The sequence below is a fragment of the Arachis ipaensis genome, chromosome B3 (assembly GCF_059453495.1).
Source record: "Arachis ipaensis isolate K30076 ecotype BB chromosome B3, ASM5945349v1, whole genome shotgun sequence".
Lineage (NCBI taxonomy): Eukaryota > Viridiplantae > Streptophyta > Magnoliopsida > Fabales > Fabaceae > Arachis > Arachis ipaensis.
In genome coordinates, this window is record NC_142438.1 from 33,158,914 (window position 1) to 33,178,231 (window position 19,318).

General features: G+C 39.3%; 1 protein-coding gene and 1 non-coding gene across 2 annotated transcripts in view; one reads left to right on the forward strand and one right to left on the reverse strand.

The window, feature by feature from the left end:
• Positions 1 to 18,611, reverse strand: part of LOC148570247 (uncharacterized) — a 29,730-nt gene extending 11,119 nt beyond the window's left edge. Inside the window, exon 1 of the mRNA XM_088506926.1 lies at positions 17,579 to 18,611. Coding sequence (XP_088363052.1) covers positions 17,579 to 18,611 — 1,033 coding nt within the window. The remainder of the gene's footprint in view (positions 1 to 17,578) is intronic.
• Positions 17,920 to 18,023, forward strand: LOC148570248 (small nucleolar RNA R71). The gene has a single exon (XR_015908485.1). It is a non-coding gene; the product is annotated as a small nucleolar RNA R71 (small nucleolar RNA).
• Positions 18,612 to 19,318: the final 707 nt, after the last annotated feature.

Sequence of the window (19,318 nt, forward strand, 5' to 3'; positions counted from 1 at the left end):
TAACGCATCCGCCACTATATTCGCCTTTCCAGGATGGTAATTTAACTCAAAGTCATAGTCTTTCAACAATTCCATCCACCTCCTTTGCCTCATATTAAGCTCTTTCTGATCAAAGAGGTATTTCAAGCTCTTGTGATTGGAGAAGACTTGGAACTTAACCCCATAGAGATAATGCATCTACACCTTCAAGGCAAACACAACCGCAGCGAGTTCCAAATCGTGCGTAGGATAACTAACTTCGTGAGGTCTCAACTGTCGTGAGGCATACACCACCACATTATGATGCTGCATCAGCACGCACCCTAGGCCCTTTAACGATGCATCACAGTACACCTCAAAAGGCTCGTTCGGCTCAGGTAACACTAACACAGGTGCAGTGGTCAACTTTTTCTTCAATGTCTGAAAGCTCTCCTCGCACTCAGGAGTCCAAACAAACGGAGTGTCTTTGCGAGTTAACTTTGTCAACGGCAAAGCTAATTGCGAAAAGCCTTTGATGAACCTTCGGTAATAGCCAGCTAAACCCAGAAAACTCCTTATCTCAGTTACTGTGGTTGGTTGCTTCCAATCCATCACAGCTTCTACCTTGGTTGGATCTACGGCTATTCCCTTCTTACTCACCACGTGACCCAAAAACTTCACCTCACTCTTCCAGAACTCACACTTAGACAGTTTCGCATAGAGTTTCTTCTCCTTTAAAATCTGCAACACGGTCTGCAAGTGTTCCGCATGCTATTCTTTAGTCTTGGAGTAAATGAGTATATCGTCAATGAAGACAACCACGAATTTATCCAGAAACGGACGGAACACTCTATTCATGTAATCCATGAATACTGCAGGAGCGTTCGTCAACCCAAAGGACATTACAGTGTACTCGTAATGACCATAACGAGTCCTGAAAGCGGTCTTAGGGATATCCTCACCCCTCACCCTTATCTGGTGATAACCGGATCGCAAATCGATCTTAGAGAAAACCCCAGCTCCTTGTAACTGATCCATGAGATCATCAATCCTCGGCAATGGGTACTTATTCTTTATGGTGACCTTGTTCAGCTGCCTGTAATCCACACAGAGTCGCATACTTCCATCTTTCTTCTTTACCAGTAACACTGGAGCACCCCACGGGGAAACACTTGGTCGGATAAAGTTCTTACCCAACAATTCTTCTAACTGAGACTTTAGCTCGGCCATCTCTAACGATGACATCCTATAAGGAGCACTTGAGATTGGTCCCGCCCCAGGCACCAATTCAATAGCAAACTCGACCTCTCGGTTAGGTGGAAATTCCTCAATATCATCGGGAAACACTTCCGGAAACTCACACACTACTGGAATCTGATCCAACCTTTGATCATCACCCGAAACACCCGCGGTTAACAACAGGATACCCTGACATTCGGTTCCAGAACAGTTCACCATCATTGAATTCAAGTAATAATTATTCACCACAACCGGCCCTTCTGTATCCTCCGGCATAAAGTACACCGACTTGGTAGAACAATCAAGCAGGACATGGTTTTCGAATAACCAGTCCAATCCCAAGATAAGATCAAGACCGATCATCGGTAAGCAGATTAGATTATGGACAAAATCACGCTGCTTGAACCTAAACGAAACTTTCGGGCATCCTAGCCTAGTTACCATGGCTTCATGGGTAGCATTATACACTTTTAAGTCATAACCTAAGGTTACGATCTTCAACCCTAACTCATGGGCTTTCTCAAATGCAATGAATGAATGCGATGCTCCCGAATCAAATAAAGCATTTAAAGTTTGACCAGCCATTTCACAGTTACCTCGAATGAGTGTCTCGGATCCCTCTGCACCCACAGCTGAGGTGGTGAACACCCGACCAGTCTGTTGTGCTTTCCCAGCACCTTGCTTTTGCTTCTCTGGACAACTTGCGGCTTTATGCCCCGCCTTTCCACAATTGTAGCACAAACCCCATCCGGCCTTGCATGGTACTCCCGGATGGTGACTCCCACACCTAGTACAAGCTTGATCATTTTGAGGCTGCTTCCCAAACCTTTTTCCTTGGGAGTAGTTGTTGTTGGGCCTCCTAAAAGAACCTCCCCTCTTGAAAGACGGACCTCTAGGTGCAAAGCTCTTCCCTCGGTTCTGTGGAAATGATCCTTTGTGACTTCCTTTCTCAGCGGCTGCCCTCTTCACACACTCTTCAGCAACCCTACACTTGTTCACCAATTCGGAGAAAGTCCTAATCTCCATTGGCCCCACCGAACCGAAAATATCACTCCAGAGTCCTCCTTCGTACTTAACACACTTCCACTCCTCATATTCCACCGGAGTCCCTTGACACATACGAGAGAATCTGAACAGCTCCTCAAACTTGTCAGTATACTCAGATACGGACATAGTACCCTGCTTCAGCTGCAACAATTCAAGCTCCTTGGCCGTCCTAGCAGAAGTCGGAAAGTACTTCTTATAGAACTCCTCTTGGAAGACATCCCAGGTGATATAATCATCACCCTGCTGCAGAAGGCGTCGGATTCCTTGCCACCAATGCGACGCTTCCCCAGTGAGCAAATAGGTAGCGAACTCTACACGCTGCCTTTCAGGCACCACCTGCGCTTGCAGTGCTCGTTCCATGGCCTGAAACCATGTATCGGCTCCAGTCGGACTAGTAGTTCCCTTGAACTTCGGTGGATTAACCTTCAAAAAGTTTGCCAGTGTCATCGGGCCCTGAACTCCACCTCCATCATTACCATGGTTGTTCATCTGTTGGCCAAGAGCCTCAGCAGTGGCTTGCATAGCAGCAGCCATGTTCTCCAACACATTCATAAAGTTCACCGGGTCATTAGGGTTAGCCTCCGGCGCACGAGCATTCGTATGTCCTCTCCCACGGCCTCTACCGCGTCCACGAGGCGCCATCTAGTTCCTATACACACCAAACAATCGATATTAAGTTGATCAGTCTCAATATCGGAAGTCTAGTGCTTCAAAGTCCCAAATGCATGCTCATGAACGTTTATGCCAATTATATCAAGCAGATATACTAGTAGCACATAACACACACACAGAGAATGCACAGAAGCATAGTCAGTCCATTCCTCAGGCTCTACAGGAACGAACTGCTCTGATACCATAATGTAACACCCTACCATACAAAGTCTTATGCTTAAGTCATAATTCAGAGATGGCAAGGTATTACGACCTCTAAAACAAAAATTTAGTACGTATAGTAGTATGAATAATTGATTATAACTAGGAGCCTTTGTAGAAAAAGGGGGTAAACAAAAACCGTAACTCGAACGGGCAACACTCCGATCGATAACGTAACGAACTGGGATAAGCTAACGCGAGATCATATATATAAAGAGTGTCAAAAACAAGAATATCAAGACTCAAAACCCGGCTGCGAAGAGAACCGGTCCGAGCATAGCAATATATACATATGATAAAATAAAGAAACCCCAAAGGAAACCCAAAGGGACACAAATACAGAAAACCTATTCTCCAAAAATCCCCTCTAGAAGGAGTCATCACAGTTTGTATTATTTAATGGAGATAAAAGTATTTAAACAAGATATATAACCCAAAACAAAGTCCCGAGAACAAAGGATCTTCGCTAATCCAGAAGTCTCCAGCATGCCTCAACGAGAAGCCTCGCGTCCTGCATCTGAAAACCACAAAATCCGCATGGGTGAGAACCAGAGGTCCCCAGCACGGTAACAGCTTCCACATATATAATACATAATAATAGAGGAAAGCCGAAGGCAATCCTAGAACTTCCTCCAGGTAATATCAAAGCTTATAAACAAGCTAAACCGTAAGTGGCAACTGACTAAAGATCCTTCATTCTAACTAATACTTCCCTTTCCAATTCCTTCAGACCTCCCAACCACCAGCAGGAGTATAATATAGCAAACACAGTTATATCAGACAAGAGATTTACAAATAGGAACAGATAAGGCATTTAGGCAATTAGCAAGTAATATGCAGTCAATAGGCAATCTCAAACAATTCATGTAGTATGCTTATGATGCATGCCTGTCCCTAGTGGCTGATGATATCATCTGTCGGTTATAGAGCCAACCCGACAAGTCCTGGTAGCTAACCATTGGACTGTCCCTCTGTCGTGCATCCCCAACTCGAGTTATACTCATCATAAACTTGATCATAATCATGATCCATATCCATCACCCTCACTGGTGAATATTTATCCATCACCATCACTGGTGAATATTTATGGGGGCGAGCTCATCCGGGCCTTTCACAGTGCCCGGCCACACTTACGACATTGGGTTAACAGAGCTTCGAGTCTCAACCTGGAGCACATGGTGGCTAGCCATTGCTACTACCCAGGGAAACCCTCATCTCCGATGGTAGAAGTGCAAACATTCACAATTCATTCAACAGCATATATGCATTTATACTTAGCCATAAATATGGCTCCGCCGTCACACGGCATAATTCAGCCATCCGGCTCACGGTTAAATCCATAACCAGCCAATTCATTAACAATTACGGCCATTCGGCCCATGGCATAACAAGCACTTCCACCGCCATCCTCCACATCTCACATAATCATCTTTGATCCTCATGGATCATTCATTTTTCCCTTGCTTCACTCGCAAGTTACCACATTCACTAGCCCTTTTCCTCATGCTAGGCATATCATAATGATTTAAGACATAAGTGGTGAGATTGGAGGCTTAGAAGTATGAAGTTTGGCTTTTAAAACTCAAAAATCAACTTTGGGATGAAAACAAGGCCACGCGTACGCGCACTCCACGCGCACGCGTGGATGATGCTTTCTCGAAGAACGGCGCATACGCGCCAAGTGCGCCTACGCGCGAGGGGTCATTCTGCTAAAAATTTTCTAAGTTAAAAGCTGCAGAATTCACAGATTCAACCCCCAATCTTCCGACGGTCATAACTCTCTCATTTTAAATCATTTTTCACCCGTTCTTCGAACGGCATGGACATCCCGGATCCAATTTCATTTCTAAACAGAATTGGCACAAATCAAAGATCCGTAGTCCAAGTTATGTCCCGTCAAAGTATGCCCAAAAACCATATTTTCATTCAAAACCACAAAGTGCCATTTTCAAAACAAGCCACTTTCAACTCTTTTCAAAATCAATTAAAACATGCCAATTTCATCCCTTTTCTTTGAAATCAATTAAAGTGTACCAAATTCAACAACAAGCCATCCTCAACTCACGCATTGACATTTTACCAAAATTCTCAAAACTACCTCCAACCATTTTAACACTTCTCAATCAAAAGGCCAAAGGATAAACACAATATTATGTTATACATCCTTCTCATCCCAATTTCTAACAATATCAATTTTCAATCAACCATCATTATACATAATCATCATACTCACCAACAATATGGCACCACCCATCAATTCAACCTCAATCATTCATCAAGCATATATCACAACATGCATTTTCTCACATATCACACAATCAAGGCATCAATATTCATAATCACACATATGATCACATCATATATCTCAACCATTCCACAACATCATCAATTCAATGCCTATCTTAGGGCCTCTAGCCTAAGTATTTCCTACCACATTACATATTAGATACGGGAAACCGAAACCATACCTTAGCCAATTTCCCAAGCTCAATCGGAGCACTTCCAAACCACTTGTCCACAAGCTCTCAAGGTATCAACACCTCCAAGAACAGATTTTATCACACAAAACCCTCTTCCAAGCTTTCCAAAATCACCAATCAAGCTCCAATATTCACATATACACAACCTAAGCCACAATCATCATACCCATACACAACATCTCAATGCCCAAACCTCATAGAACAACAAATTACACTAGATTTGAGAATCTTATCACACCCAAGGTCCAAAGAGACAAGATTAACCTTCTCCTTCAAGAGAGTTGGGTCCTATAATATCAAAGAACCCAAAATCTCAACATTTTTACTCATAAAACTCGAAATCAAGGGCTGGAATTTCGAACAGTAAAACGTGGCTTACCTCAAGATTAATTGTATGGGTTTTGTAGAGCTCTCCGCGGTGAACGTGTGGCCGCAAACGAAGCGGCAATCAGAGCTCTAGATCAAAAGTTATGGTGGTTTGAAGATCAAGTGAGAGATAGAACTTGAGAGAGTGTTCTTCCCTCCATGGCCTCCATTTCAGCGTGTTTAGTGTCTCAAATGAGGAGAGAGAGTGCTGAAAACTAGGGTTTTGGTTTAGTTATGTTGGGCCAAGGGCCCACTTTGGGTCCGGTTAGACCGGTTTGGCCCGTTCGGTCCAATCTTGGTCCGATTTCCATAAAATTGGTACCGAAATTCTCGTCTCAATTTCCTCTATCATATTAAGCCATAAAAATATCATTTTTGGCTTTCTAGAATAAATTCTCATATATGGGTTAATTAGCCGTTAATTAACTAGGTCTTACATTCTACCCACCTAATTGGGAATTTTGCCCACAAAATTCAAATTCAAATTCAATTACCTGAGAATAAGTGCGGATAATCCGTTCGCATCTCCGACTCAAGTTCCCAAGTGTGTTCCTCAACACCGCCTCGACTCCAAGCCACTTTGACTAATGAAACCTCTTTTCCACGCAACCGTTTGATACTAGTATCATCAATTCTGACTGGAGCCACTGGAAGCGTCAAATCTTCTCTTAACTGAACCGATTCGGGTTCTAACACATGGCTAGCATCAGGAGTGTACTTTCGAAGCTGCGACACGTGAAATACGTCGTGCAGGTTTGAAAGATGGGGTGGTAGAGCCACCCGATACGCCACCGGCCCAATCCTCTCCAGGATCTGAAATGGACCAATGTATCGAGGATTCAACTTCTTTGCTTTAATCGCTCTACCTACTCCTGTGGTCGGAGTAACTTTCAGGAAAACATGATCTCCTGCCTCAAATTCTAAGGGCGTCCGCCTTTAATCGGCGTAACTCTTTTGACGACTCTGCGCCGTAAGCATCCTATCTCGGATTTTCTTGACTTGTTCAGTGGTCTCAGCTATCATTTCCGGCCCCAACAAGCCTTTCTCTCCAGGTGGCAAACAAGAGTGACATAAAAGGGTAGGCTATTTGGGACAAGTGAGCAAAAACAAGCAATGGCCTTAATCATATGCAAGCATGTAAATACATTCTATATTGGACATATAGAATGGAACAAAGTAAAAGATTACAATCATAGTGAAGAAACACACAGGAATGAAAACTATGGTTAAATAATGTAACCATACAATTAAGCTCAAAAACTCACGGGTTGTGTGTTCTTTGGCTTAGAAACCGTATATCAGTCATGTATATCATGCAAGTAGGAGTAAAGAGTTTCAACTCTAATAAATGTGAATGTTTGAATGGCTTTTATAAAAATAAACATATTCCTTGAAAAATATCGTCAATTTACTAATATTTATTATTATTATTATTATTATTATTGTTATTATTATTATTATTATTATTATTATTATTATTATTATTATATACTAAGTGGATTGTTGTGATTATGAAAAACTAAAAATTTCTAGTTTATTCTCTATTTTCAATTAAACCAAATTCTCATATGCTAAAAAGGGTAAACTAAACTTAATAATCCATATTTTTCTATATCACAATTAATAAGCTAAGAGTGCAAATCAAGCTAAATATCTAAGGTATATACAGCCCAAAGTGCAAAATGTAATAAAGTAGAAATAAACATAAATACAGTAAAAGAAAATGTGCAAGTACTGGAAAGAAAATAATATAAAATAAGATAAAATAAAAATACAGAAAAAGAAATAAAATATGATGAAAAGGGTCTGAAATAGTTCACCAAAATAAAATTCGCCAGAGATGGCGACCTCTCCACACTTATATAATAGCATCGTCCTCGATGCTCAGTCAGGCTGGGTGTGAAGGGTCGTCACCTCCGGAAGGGTGTGCTGGTGCTGTCTCTATGGGCTCTGGCTATGAAAGTGCCTGTGGATCTGCTGGCTGTGTCTGCTGAGGCTTCTTAATATGAGAAGAGCTACTTTTACGAGTTATTTAATGAAGGACAGAAGATTCTTCTAAGACTTGGTCGATTATGCACGAGGGAGGAAGATTAAAACTTTGACTACTATTGAAGGATTCGAGACTTCAAGGTAAATGAGACTCTAAAGCGGATGAAAAATGTTAGGGCAGTAGGACCCGATAATATTCCGATTGAAGTTTGGAAGGGCCTTGGAGAGAAAGGCATCAGTTGGTTAACTAAGCTTTTTAATGAGATTTTAAGGTCGAACAAGATGTTAGATGAGTGGAGAAAGAGCACTTTGATACCTATCTACATGAATAAGAGGGATATATAGAGTTGCAGAAACTATAATGAGATCAAACTCATGATCCATACCATGAAGTTATGAAAAAGGGTGATAGAACGAAGGTTAAGACAAGAGACACAAGTAACAGAGAATCAATTTAGTTTTATGCCAGAAAAATCCACCACTGAAGCTACATACCTATTAAGAAATATGATGGATAGGTATCATAGTAATAAAAAGGATCTACATATGGTGTTTATTAATTTGGAAAAAGCGTACGATAGGGTGCCAAGGGAGATTTTATGGAAGGTTTCGGAAAGGAAGAAAGTAAGGATCACATATATTCGTACAATTAAAGACATGTATGATGGGAGTTACAACTAGTGTGAAGACTCACGGTGGTGTGACAGAGAAAATTTCTATTGGTATAGGACTACACCAAAGATTATCATTAAGTCCATACCTTTTCACATTAGTCTTGGAAGTAATCACAGAGCATATCCAAGAGCCTGTGCCATGGTACATGCTTTTGCCGATGATATCATCTTTATGGGGGAGTCAAGAGAAGACCTAAATACGAAGTTGGATTTATGGAAAGAAGCTATAGAAGTGTATGGTCTACGCATAAGCTGTAGAAAGATGGAATATATGAAATGTAAGTTTGGCCACCGAAGGAAAAACTCAAATACAGAGGTGAAAATTGGTGAAAAAATCCTACAAAAAGTTAAAAGTTTTAAGTATCTTGGGTGCATCATACAGGATAATAGAGAGATTGAACAGGATGTAAATCATAGTATCTAAGCAGGTTGGTCAAAATGGCAAAGTGCGTTTGGTTTTATACGTGACAAAAACATAATTTTAAAACTTAAAGGTAAATTCTATCGCACTGCTATTAGACCGGCTATACTTTATGGTACAGAGTGTTGGACGGCCAAAAAGGAGCACAAACATAAATTAAGTGTGGCAGAGATGAAGATATTGAGATGGGTGAGTAGTCATACACGATTGGATAGAATAAGGAATGAAGATATAAGAGAGAGAGAGAGTTGGAGTAGCACCTTGTGAAAAAGATGGTAGATTAGACATGTGAGAAGAAGACCAACAAAGCACCCAGTCAGGAGGGTGGATAAGATGGAAGATGGACAAGGGGTGAAAGGCAGAGGAAGACCTAGGAAGATCATCCATGAGATGGTCAAACAAGATCTACATGTAAACAGTCTCTCTATAGACATGATACATGATGATAGAGATCAATGGTGTCGTTTGATCCATGTAGCCGACCTCACCTAGTAGGACAAGGCTTTGTTATTGTTGTTGTTGTTGTATTGTTCATATTTTCAGGGGTACAAAATTGATGACAACATGCTAGACTTTATATTGATTGAAACATGCTGGAAGAGTCAAGAATTATAAAAGTTTATTTGTCAAATTCGTCACCGATTTTGTAACGAATTTCAGTTTTTGTATTAAAAAATATTGTTACAAAATATCACTTTGTACTGTAATAATTTTATTTTTTGTTATAAAAATCTTTTGTACTGGGACATATCGCAACTACTCTGTAACAGTTTTTTTTGTTACAAAATCCTATCATAACAAATTTGACATTTTTTTGTAACATTTTTTTTTGTTATAAATACTAGTTTTCTTGTAGTGATAATAGCGGGGTCCAAATTCAATTAGTAAGGATTGATATCGGTACTCTCTAAATTAACTTAACTGTATTAGAATACTCCGGCGGATCCTTAATAGTAGAGATAATCATGTTACTAGTATCATATATACTGGTAGCTTATATGTTTGTTCTGATAAAATAAAAACATGTAATCAAGAATATCTAACATTGGTAATTATCTCCCAAAACTTAGTTTTATTAGATATAAGATTCTTTTAATTATCAAATAATTATCTAATGTTTGTACTCATATTTAAAAAAAATTAAATGATTAGATAACTAGTTTGTAGAACAAACGCTTTAATGACGTTATTTCTAACTCAAACTTAAATTTTTTTAGAGCAAAACATCATCAAATTGTAATTTTTACACTTAATTTCACAAATTAAATGATAATTTATTAATTGATATAATATTAAAATTATTTCTCAAATTACATATTGTATAAATAAAGTTAGCCTTTTTATATCATATAACTATTTGTTACTTCTGACTTCGAAAAAATCTAAGTGTTAACTCCTATGCCACCTTGGAGGGCTATACTTTATAATAACATTTTTATCAAAAGTCCCGGTAATGATTCTTTAGATGCTAATGAGTTAAACGACAATTTTTAATAAATTCTTAGAAATCATTTATTGTTCTGTTTTAAATTCATAAGTTTGTAAAAATATAGATTTTTTAGAATTTGAACTAAAACTCAAAAATTAGATTTATATTCTTATTTTTTTATTTTTTAATTCAAATTGGGAGTATTTTCTTATTGACATTTATGTTTTAAAGTTAGTAAATCGAATCAAGTTATATGTACTGTATAATTAAGTAGTAAATTGAATCAAATTATATAAAGTATACATAGTAAATCGAATCAAGTTGATTCGATTTACTACTAGTACAGCATATATATGATAAATTGAATCAACATGTAAATAGCATAAATGGAGTCAATTGAATTTAATTTATATAGAAACATTTAGGATAGAGCGTATAACCAATTTTTGTTTAAGAAATCTGCGTAATTTTAAACTCTATTCATTTTAATAACATAAATTATCCAAATATTTATTGGCATTTCTAATAGTGAATAAAAGACCAATGAAACTTTGAATTGAGAAGAAAAGATTAAAAGAAAAATTAAAAGGAATAGTTTAAAAAATTAACCTAAATTTTTAGGCTCATTTTTTAGTTATGGATTTTCAAGTAGTGTTATGCATAGTTATGGAGATATATTGTCTATCCAATTAATATAGAGGTAATTTTTTTTAATTCCAAATTATAAATTAAAGGCTTATATTTGGATAGGGGTAGAAAACTGATGGTACGATTTGAGGCTTGTTGGATTCAAATTCGAGGGTTCATGATGCACGGAAACTTGTCTCTCAACAAATTTTCCTCGGCAAGTATACCAAATTGTCGTCAAGTAAAAACTCACAATAGAGTGAGATCGAATCCCACAGGGATTGATTGGTCAAGCAACTTTAGTTAGAGGAATGTTCTAGTTGAGCTAAGCAGAAATTGAATTGAGGAATTGCAGGAAATTAAATGGCGGGAAAGTAAATAACGGAAAATGTAAATGCTGGAAATAAATGGCAGAATGTAAATGGTATAAAGTAAATTGCAGAATCTTAAATGAGGATTTGGGGAGATGAGCAGAAAAGTAAATGGCAGAAATTAAAGAGAATGTGTAAGATCAGAAATGGGGAATTCATTGGGCTTAGGAGATGTTGCATTCTCTGGATCAAGTTCATTTTCATCTCTTCCTCAATCAATGCATTCATTGATCTCCTTGGCAACCCAATCTCTCTAAGCTTGAACAATTGCCCAATTCCTTGATTTAATTGCTCATGGGAAGAGATGAAGTTTGGTCACTGATTATACCACATGCATTCTCAAATCAAAGTGTTGGTAGGATTATATGTCACTATATCCATCCAAACCCCAATTTGGTCCAGCATGAGAAAGTATTTCTAGCATGATCTCCTCATTCCTCTTCCAAGGTTCTGAGGAGATCCAATTATGGAGAGCTTCTCTTCCAAGATAGCAAACCAATTGGATGAAGAACGAAGGCTTTCTAGTAAAATCAAGAGAAAATAAAGAAGAAGAATAATGAAAACTATTATTGATCCATCAAATTACAATAGAGCTCCCTAACCCAATGAAAAGGGGTTTAGTTGTTCATAGCTCTGGAAATGGAAAGCAAAAATGAAAAATACATTCTGAAATTATAAACTAGAAGTTGCAGAGTAAAATATACAGAGTATAGTTCTCAAGTTCCAGATCTCTCCTCTTTTTCAATTCAAAACTATCCCTATATATACTACTCTTCAGATCTTCTAGTTAGCTCTTCAAGTCTTGGATATGGGCCTTTGATCTTCAGTTGAAGCAGTTACAATCTCTAGTGGGCTCAGCTTTGCTTGCAATGAAAGTGTGAGTTAGGCATGATGGGAAGTTAGTTAGGACGTTAGTAGCGTTAACGTTAAGTGTAAAATTGGGTTCGAGAGCGTTAGTGATGATAACTTTGTCACTAACGTTCCAAACTAGTTGATCCACGTTAACTTCAACATTAGTGGTACTAATGTGACCACTAACATGGCCTCTTAGCCCTTCGCAAACGTTATTAGCACTCACCTTTACCAATGATGTTGCTTCTTATCCCTTTCTTCCACGTTAATGGTTCACGTTAGTGTAACTAACGTGGCCCTTAACGTGGGTATGCCCAAGCTTCGAGAGCGTTAGTGACACTCACCTTTGTCACTAACGTTTCAAAGTGCCCCTCTTTCCCACGTTAGTGTAACTAACGTGGGTATGCTTGCCATCTCCGATGTTAGTGACAAAGGTGAGTGTCACTAATGTTGGCCTATAATTCATTGCTCCTCGTTACCCTTCACGTTAGTGGTCTTAACGTGACCACTAACGTAGGCAATACAAGCTTGGCCTAGCGTTAGTGACAAAGGTGAGTGTCACTAACGCTTGCGACCTCTTCTTTACCTCACGTTAGAGTCCACGTTAATTGGATTAACGTGGCTCTTAACGTGCTTAGTGTGGCGTTAGTGGTGTTCACTTTCACCACTAACGTTGGAGCTCCCCCTTTCTTCCACGTTAGTTCCCACGTTAGTGTAACTAACGTGGCAACTAACGTAGGCTATGATGGCATTCGAGGGCGTTATTGGTGGTTAATTTTTCCACTAACGTTGCAAGCTTGCTCCATTTCCACGTTAGTGGTCACGTTAGTGAGACTAACGTGGCTCCTAACGTGGCTCTTCTTTGCTTCCTTTGTCCTGAAATCAAACAAACAAGGTGCATCAAAGCTTTGTTTCAAGTCATGAGATCATGCATCATCCATATTATCATTCAATTCATGCATAATTCTCATGAAATCATGTAAAGTTCACAATGTTTGCTTGAATCAAGATGTAAGTGTATATTTACCCCAAACTTGCTTATTTACTAAAAAAATGCATGAAACTATCCTAAAAGAGTAAAGAAAAAGGTCAGTGAAACTGGCCAAAATGCCCTGGCATCACAACACCAAACTTAAAGCTTGCTTGTCCCTAACAAGTACTAAAAGATAAGAATGATGAATGAAAACAAGAGAAGCAAGTTCTTATTATAGAAGTAAAGTTCTTGGTTTATGGGGTTTCATGCATAGCAACATAGGTTCATTCCTTTACTGGCTTCCAGGTCCTTACCCTGCTCTTGAATACTTGCTTGATTGCATCCTATGAGATCTTTATTCCTTGATTTCCCCCTTTCTTTCAGGGTTTATTGCATTTTTAGGCTAAGTGCTCTGTGAGGGGGCAACTCTTTTAAAATAAGCTTTCAGCCAACACTCCCAAACTAGTTGGTTCAATGTGCTAGGTGTTGAAACACCCCTAAGGACTTACTCCCTCAAGTCTCTCTCCCCCATACATGCACACCACAGACATATGGTTTATTATTTTCTTTCCTTGAGGCCTTGGTGTCTAGCACCTCTTTGGGTTACTAAGTGTTCTGTAGCAAGGTTGCTCTTGATAATGGATTTTCAGTTGATAATCCCGAGTTAGTTAACCCAAGTTAACAAGTGATGAAGCACTCCTGAGAACTTATTCATCCAAGCAGATCCTTGGCACAAGAATACCACAAACACATCCCTCAAGAATTAAACCCTTGGTGCCTAGCCTTATTTCTTATTCTTTCTCTTTCTTTTTCCAATTCTCACTGTTCTTTTTCTTTTTCTTATTGGGACCTTGTTATTTAACTAGTCTCATAGAATGTGCTTCAAGCATAGGATTCAGAACATGTAATTTCCTGTATTCCTTATTGGCGAACCAACTTAGCTAATCAATTACCACACCACAAACATTAAGAACTTACTCCACAAGATGAACCTCACTCTGGTTTTTCACAATATTTTCTTTTATTTAACTTAAAGGACAAGCATACAATTAAGCAGGATGAAAATGAAAGTAGGAAACTTAAGCTAGCACACATATGACAAAAGCAAAGAAATCTTAAAGACAGAATTGAAAATTCCTAAACTACTTATGGAAGCATGTTCTATTTCATACATGATTTTCCTTATTTAGACCTTGAAAGAAATAAAATGAAAAGGAACTCCGCCACCTTTTACTCATGTGGATGCACATGCTCTTTTTCTTGTTTGTCCTCTTTGTGTCCTTCTTGAGTGCTTGAGCTTTCATTTTCTTTGTGCTTTCCGACCAACTTTTTCCAGAAACCAGCATCTTCCATCTTCTTCTTCAATGTTTCCTTCTGTTGTTTCACCTTCCCTTCTTCTTGTTCGGTTAGGTCTTTTTGGACTGTATCATACCTTGGGATCGCAGAGTGCAAGTTATGCATATGCCCAGCCACATAGGTCAACTTGGCCTGAGTGTTTATGTTGAATTCTTCCCTGTGTAGTTGCCGTCCTTCATTAAGTACGCTGAACTCGTTGAATACTTTCATCTGAGCTAGTTGACATTGGTTGAGTTCTTGAAGGCGTTTATCTTGACGCTCTTGCCTTTCAGTCACTTGATTGATGGCTTGAGTGAGTTGGGAGTAGTGTTCGAAAGATAAAGGAATGAAATGAAAGGGCATTTGAATATGGAGGGGTATAGAGTGGGGGTCATTTATATAGGAAGATGATGGGTGATTGAAGGGTGTTGATTGATGGTAAGAACCAAGGGTGGACGGTTGGGGTTTGGCATGAAATGAGCGCAAGGATCACCACTTTTATGATGGGGTTGGTTCGGTTTCCAAGGGTGTCATTCTTCCAATGTTGCATGGCAACATTTTCCAATGCATTCCCTTTGAAGACATGTGTATAAACACCCCCCTTGTGAAGTGGCCGAACCCTCTTCTTCATTTGTCCCATCATTTCCCTTCAATCCTTCCTTTCATTTCTCCTACAGGATAAAAGGAATATAATTAATGAGTTTTGGATAGTGGCGGCAAGAATTAAAAGTGGAATAACTAATTTTTAAAATTTTTTTGTTTTTAACTAACTAAGTGCTATTCATGAATACAACCCAATTGACTGATTAATTGTTCATATATGCAACATTGGTGACACCAAACTTAGTTTGTGACCATGTAGTGTAAAAATAATTGATTTAGGCTCTAAGATGAACATGATATGTATATCCTCTTAGTGTGCCTTGAACACCAAACTTGTTGTTCACTATATGTTGCATATAAGGATTCATTTAAGTGTTTGTCAAAGTTGATTTGGAATTCATGAACCTTACTTTATTAACTACTTTAGACATCCTAAAAAGAAACTGAAAGGATATAAAACATATAAAACATGGGTTGCCTCCCATGAAGCGCTTCTTTAGCGTCATTAGCTTGACATTTTGCCTTTGTCAGGGTGGTTGGTAATGCTTCAAATCTTCCCCTCTCGCGGTGAATCTATCTCCGTTGACTTCATTAAAAACTTCCACATGTTCTAAGGAGAGAATTCTACTGATGGTGAAAACTTTAGGCAGCTGAGATGGAATGGTGGGTAGATGAGGTGGAATAGCTGGGAAATGAGCAGAGATTACTTTATCCCCTGGAGAGAAATCTTCTGTAGGGATCTTCTTGTTCCTCCATCCCCTTGGTGCCTTCTTCCTTGTTTCTTTTGATGTTCTCCTGCTCCTTGTGGCTTCTTTTCCCAGGGATATTTTGCTGCTGGTCTGATATGACTCTGGTGGGTTTAGCTCCTCTTGGGTTTCCTTTAGCTGTTGTGCTTTCTAATTGTATTGTTCGTCAACCAAAGGGATTCCCAGGGTTATTGTTTGTGCTTCAGTGCTTGTTTCTTCCACCAGTGCCTTATTGTGATCTCCCCTTGATTCCTTGTTTTCTTGATCTGCTTCTTGTGAGGGTTTGAAGACATTGAAGGTAAGTTGTTCATCATGTATCCTCAGTATTAGCTCTCCTCGCTCCACATCTATAAGTGCTCTGGCTGTGGCTAGGAATGGTCTTCCCAATATGATTGGATGGAGGTAACTCTCTTCCATTTCCAATATGAGAAAGTCTGTGAGAAGGAAGTAGTTCTCAACCTTTACCAACACGTTTTCAACCACTCCTACTGCTTATTTTTTGAGTTTTGTCAGCCAGTTTGATGACTACGTCTGTGGGCATTAGCTCATTTATCTGAAGCTTCTTCATGAGGGATAAAGGCATTAAGTTGATGCTTGCTCCCAGGTCACAGAGTCCTTTATCAATCACTGTTTCTCCTATAGCACAAGGGATATGAAAACTCCCTGGATCCTTCTTTTTTGTAGGCAACTCTGGTTGAATGAGAGCACTGCACTCCTTATTCATCACTATTGTTTGCCCTCCTTTGAGTGAACTTTTCTTGGTCAGCAGCTCTTTCATACATTTAATGTATAAGGGCATTTGTTGGAGAACCTTGATGAATGGTATGTTTACATGGAGGGATGCAAACATGTCGAGAAACTTTGAGTACATTCTCCTTTCTACACCACCCTTGAGTCTTTGGGGAAAAGGTGCATAAGGGTTCAGAATCTCCTTCTCCCTTAACTCCTTCTTCTGTGTGGAGTTGGGTTCTTGGTCACCCTCTTCTTGCTTCTCTATTGTAATATCTCGAGAATGTTCTAAAGGTTTGTTCAGTTCTTCCTCAATCCCCTTATCACTTATAGTGACGATCTTGCATTCTTCCCATCTTACTTTCTTTACTTCACCTCTCGAGTTTTTCTCTGTGTCACTTGGGAAGCTATCAGTAGGTTTGGGAATCTGCTGAGAGAGGTATCCCACTTGAGACTCCAGCCTCTTGATGGTGTCTCCCTGGTTTTTGATATTAGCTCGCACCTCATCCTTGAACACTTTGTTGTCTTGGATTTTCTTGCATATATTTTCAAGTAGAGTCTCAATTCTGGAGAGTCTATCATCGGATGGTGATGGTGGGTTGAGGTTGGAGGGGTGAGAAGGGCCATTTGGTTTTGATATGGATGTTGAGAGGTATTGTTGGGTGGGTGTTGATATGATCTCTGTGTGGAATGTTGGTGAGTTACATTGTTGTTGGGGTTGTGACGTCTTTGATCTTGGCCTTGATCTTGTTGATTTCCCCACCCAAAGTTTGGGTGGTTCTTTCAACCAGGATTATAAGTTTTGGAGTATGGATCATGGGTCTGCCTAGGTGAGTTCCCAATATAGTTGGCTTGTTCCTGGTCACCCTCGTCCTCTGCATTCACTCCTTCTTGAGCTGCTGATGAGGTAGTGACTGCTGTAACTTGGTTTCTTTCCATCTTCTTAGTAAGGTCAGCTAGCTGCTTGGTGATCATCTTGTTTTGAGCCAGCAGCGCGTCCATGTTGTTCAGCTCCATTACTCCTCGAGTATTGCCCTTTTCAGAAGCATAGAAGTAGTCATTCTCTGCTACAATTTCGATGACATCTATGGCTTCTTCAATAGTCTTCTTCTTGTTCAGAGATCTCCCGGATGAGTGGTCCACTTTCTTCTTTGATTCATAAGAAAGACCCTCATAGAAGATGTGCAACTGCACCCATTCATTGAACATGTCTGGCGGGCACCTTCTTGTTAAGTCCTTAAACCTCTCCCATGCTTCATAGAGAGTTTCACCATCTTGTTGCCTGAAGGTTTGTACCTCAGCTCTCAACCTGTTGATTCTTTGAGGAGGGTAGAATCTCGCCAAGAATTTGTTTACTACCTCTTTCCAGGTTGTTAAACTCTCCTTCGAAAAGGATTCCAGCCATTTAGATGCTTTATCCTTGAGTGAAAAGGGAAACAGAAGCAGTCTATAAGTGTCAGGGTGAACACCATTAGACTTCACAGTATCACATATCCTTAGGAAGGTGGTGAGGTGTTGATTGGGGTCTTCTTGGGCACTTCCTCCGAATGCACAGTTGTTCTGGACTAAGGTGAGGAGCTGGGGTTTTAGTTCAAAGTTATTGGCATGTATGGTTGGCTTTTGGATGCTACTTCCACAGTTTCCTGGGTTTGGATTGATGTAAGAGCCTAGAACTCTTCTCTCTTGCCCAGCATGGTTTACTGGGCCTTCCCTGGCATGGTTGTGAGCTTCTTCTTCATGATGGTTCTCCATATTCTCCTCCATGTCTGGTTCAAAATATTCTTCCTCTTCCTCAGCACCAACGACTCTCTTTCCTCTTGCTTCCCTCCTTAATCTAAGGAATGTCCTCTCAGGTTTAGAATCAAAGGAAGTTGAAGCCCCACTTCTTCTACCTGTCATGCAACCAACAAAGTAAAAAGCAAGAAGAAGATGAATGAAGAGATTACTCTTGTTAGAATAGATGTTAGTGTGAGTGATGCAATATATCAAACAGTTAGTGGGTTAGTGAACTGAATTGTAAACAATGAAGAAAACACAACAAGCGGGTAAAGGGTAAAGGAAAGAAAATAGCTAAAACTGAAAGTAAATCACTCAAATGGAATTAAACAAAACAAAAGAAAAATGCTCAATCTAGTTATCCTCCAACTTAATCGTTGTCGATACAAAATCAATCCCCGGCAACGGCGCCATAAACTTGATGCACGGAAACTTGTCTCTCAACAAATTTCCCTCGGCAAGTATACCAAATTATCGTCAAGTAAAAACTCACAATAGAGTGAGGTCGAATCCCACAGGGATTGATTGGTCAAGCAACTTTAGTTAGAGGAATGTTCTAGTTGAGCTAAGCAGAAATTGAATTGAGGAATTGCAGGAAATTAAATGGCGGGAAAGTAAATAACGGAAAATGTAAATGCTGGAAATAAATGGCAGAATGTAAATGGCATAAAGTAAATTGTAGAATCTTAAATGGGGATTTGGGGAGATGAGCAGAAAAGTAAATGACAGAAATTAAAGATAATGGGTAAGATCAGGAATAGGGGATTCATTGGGTTTAAGAGATGTTGCATTCTCCGGATCAAGTTCATTTTCATCTCTTCTTCAATCAA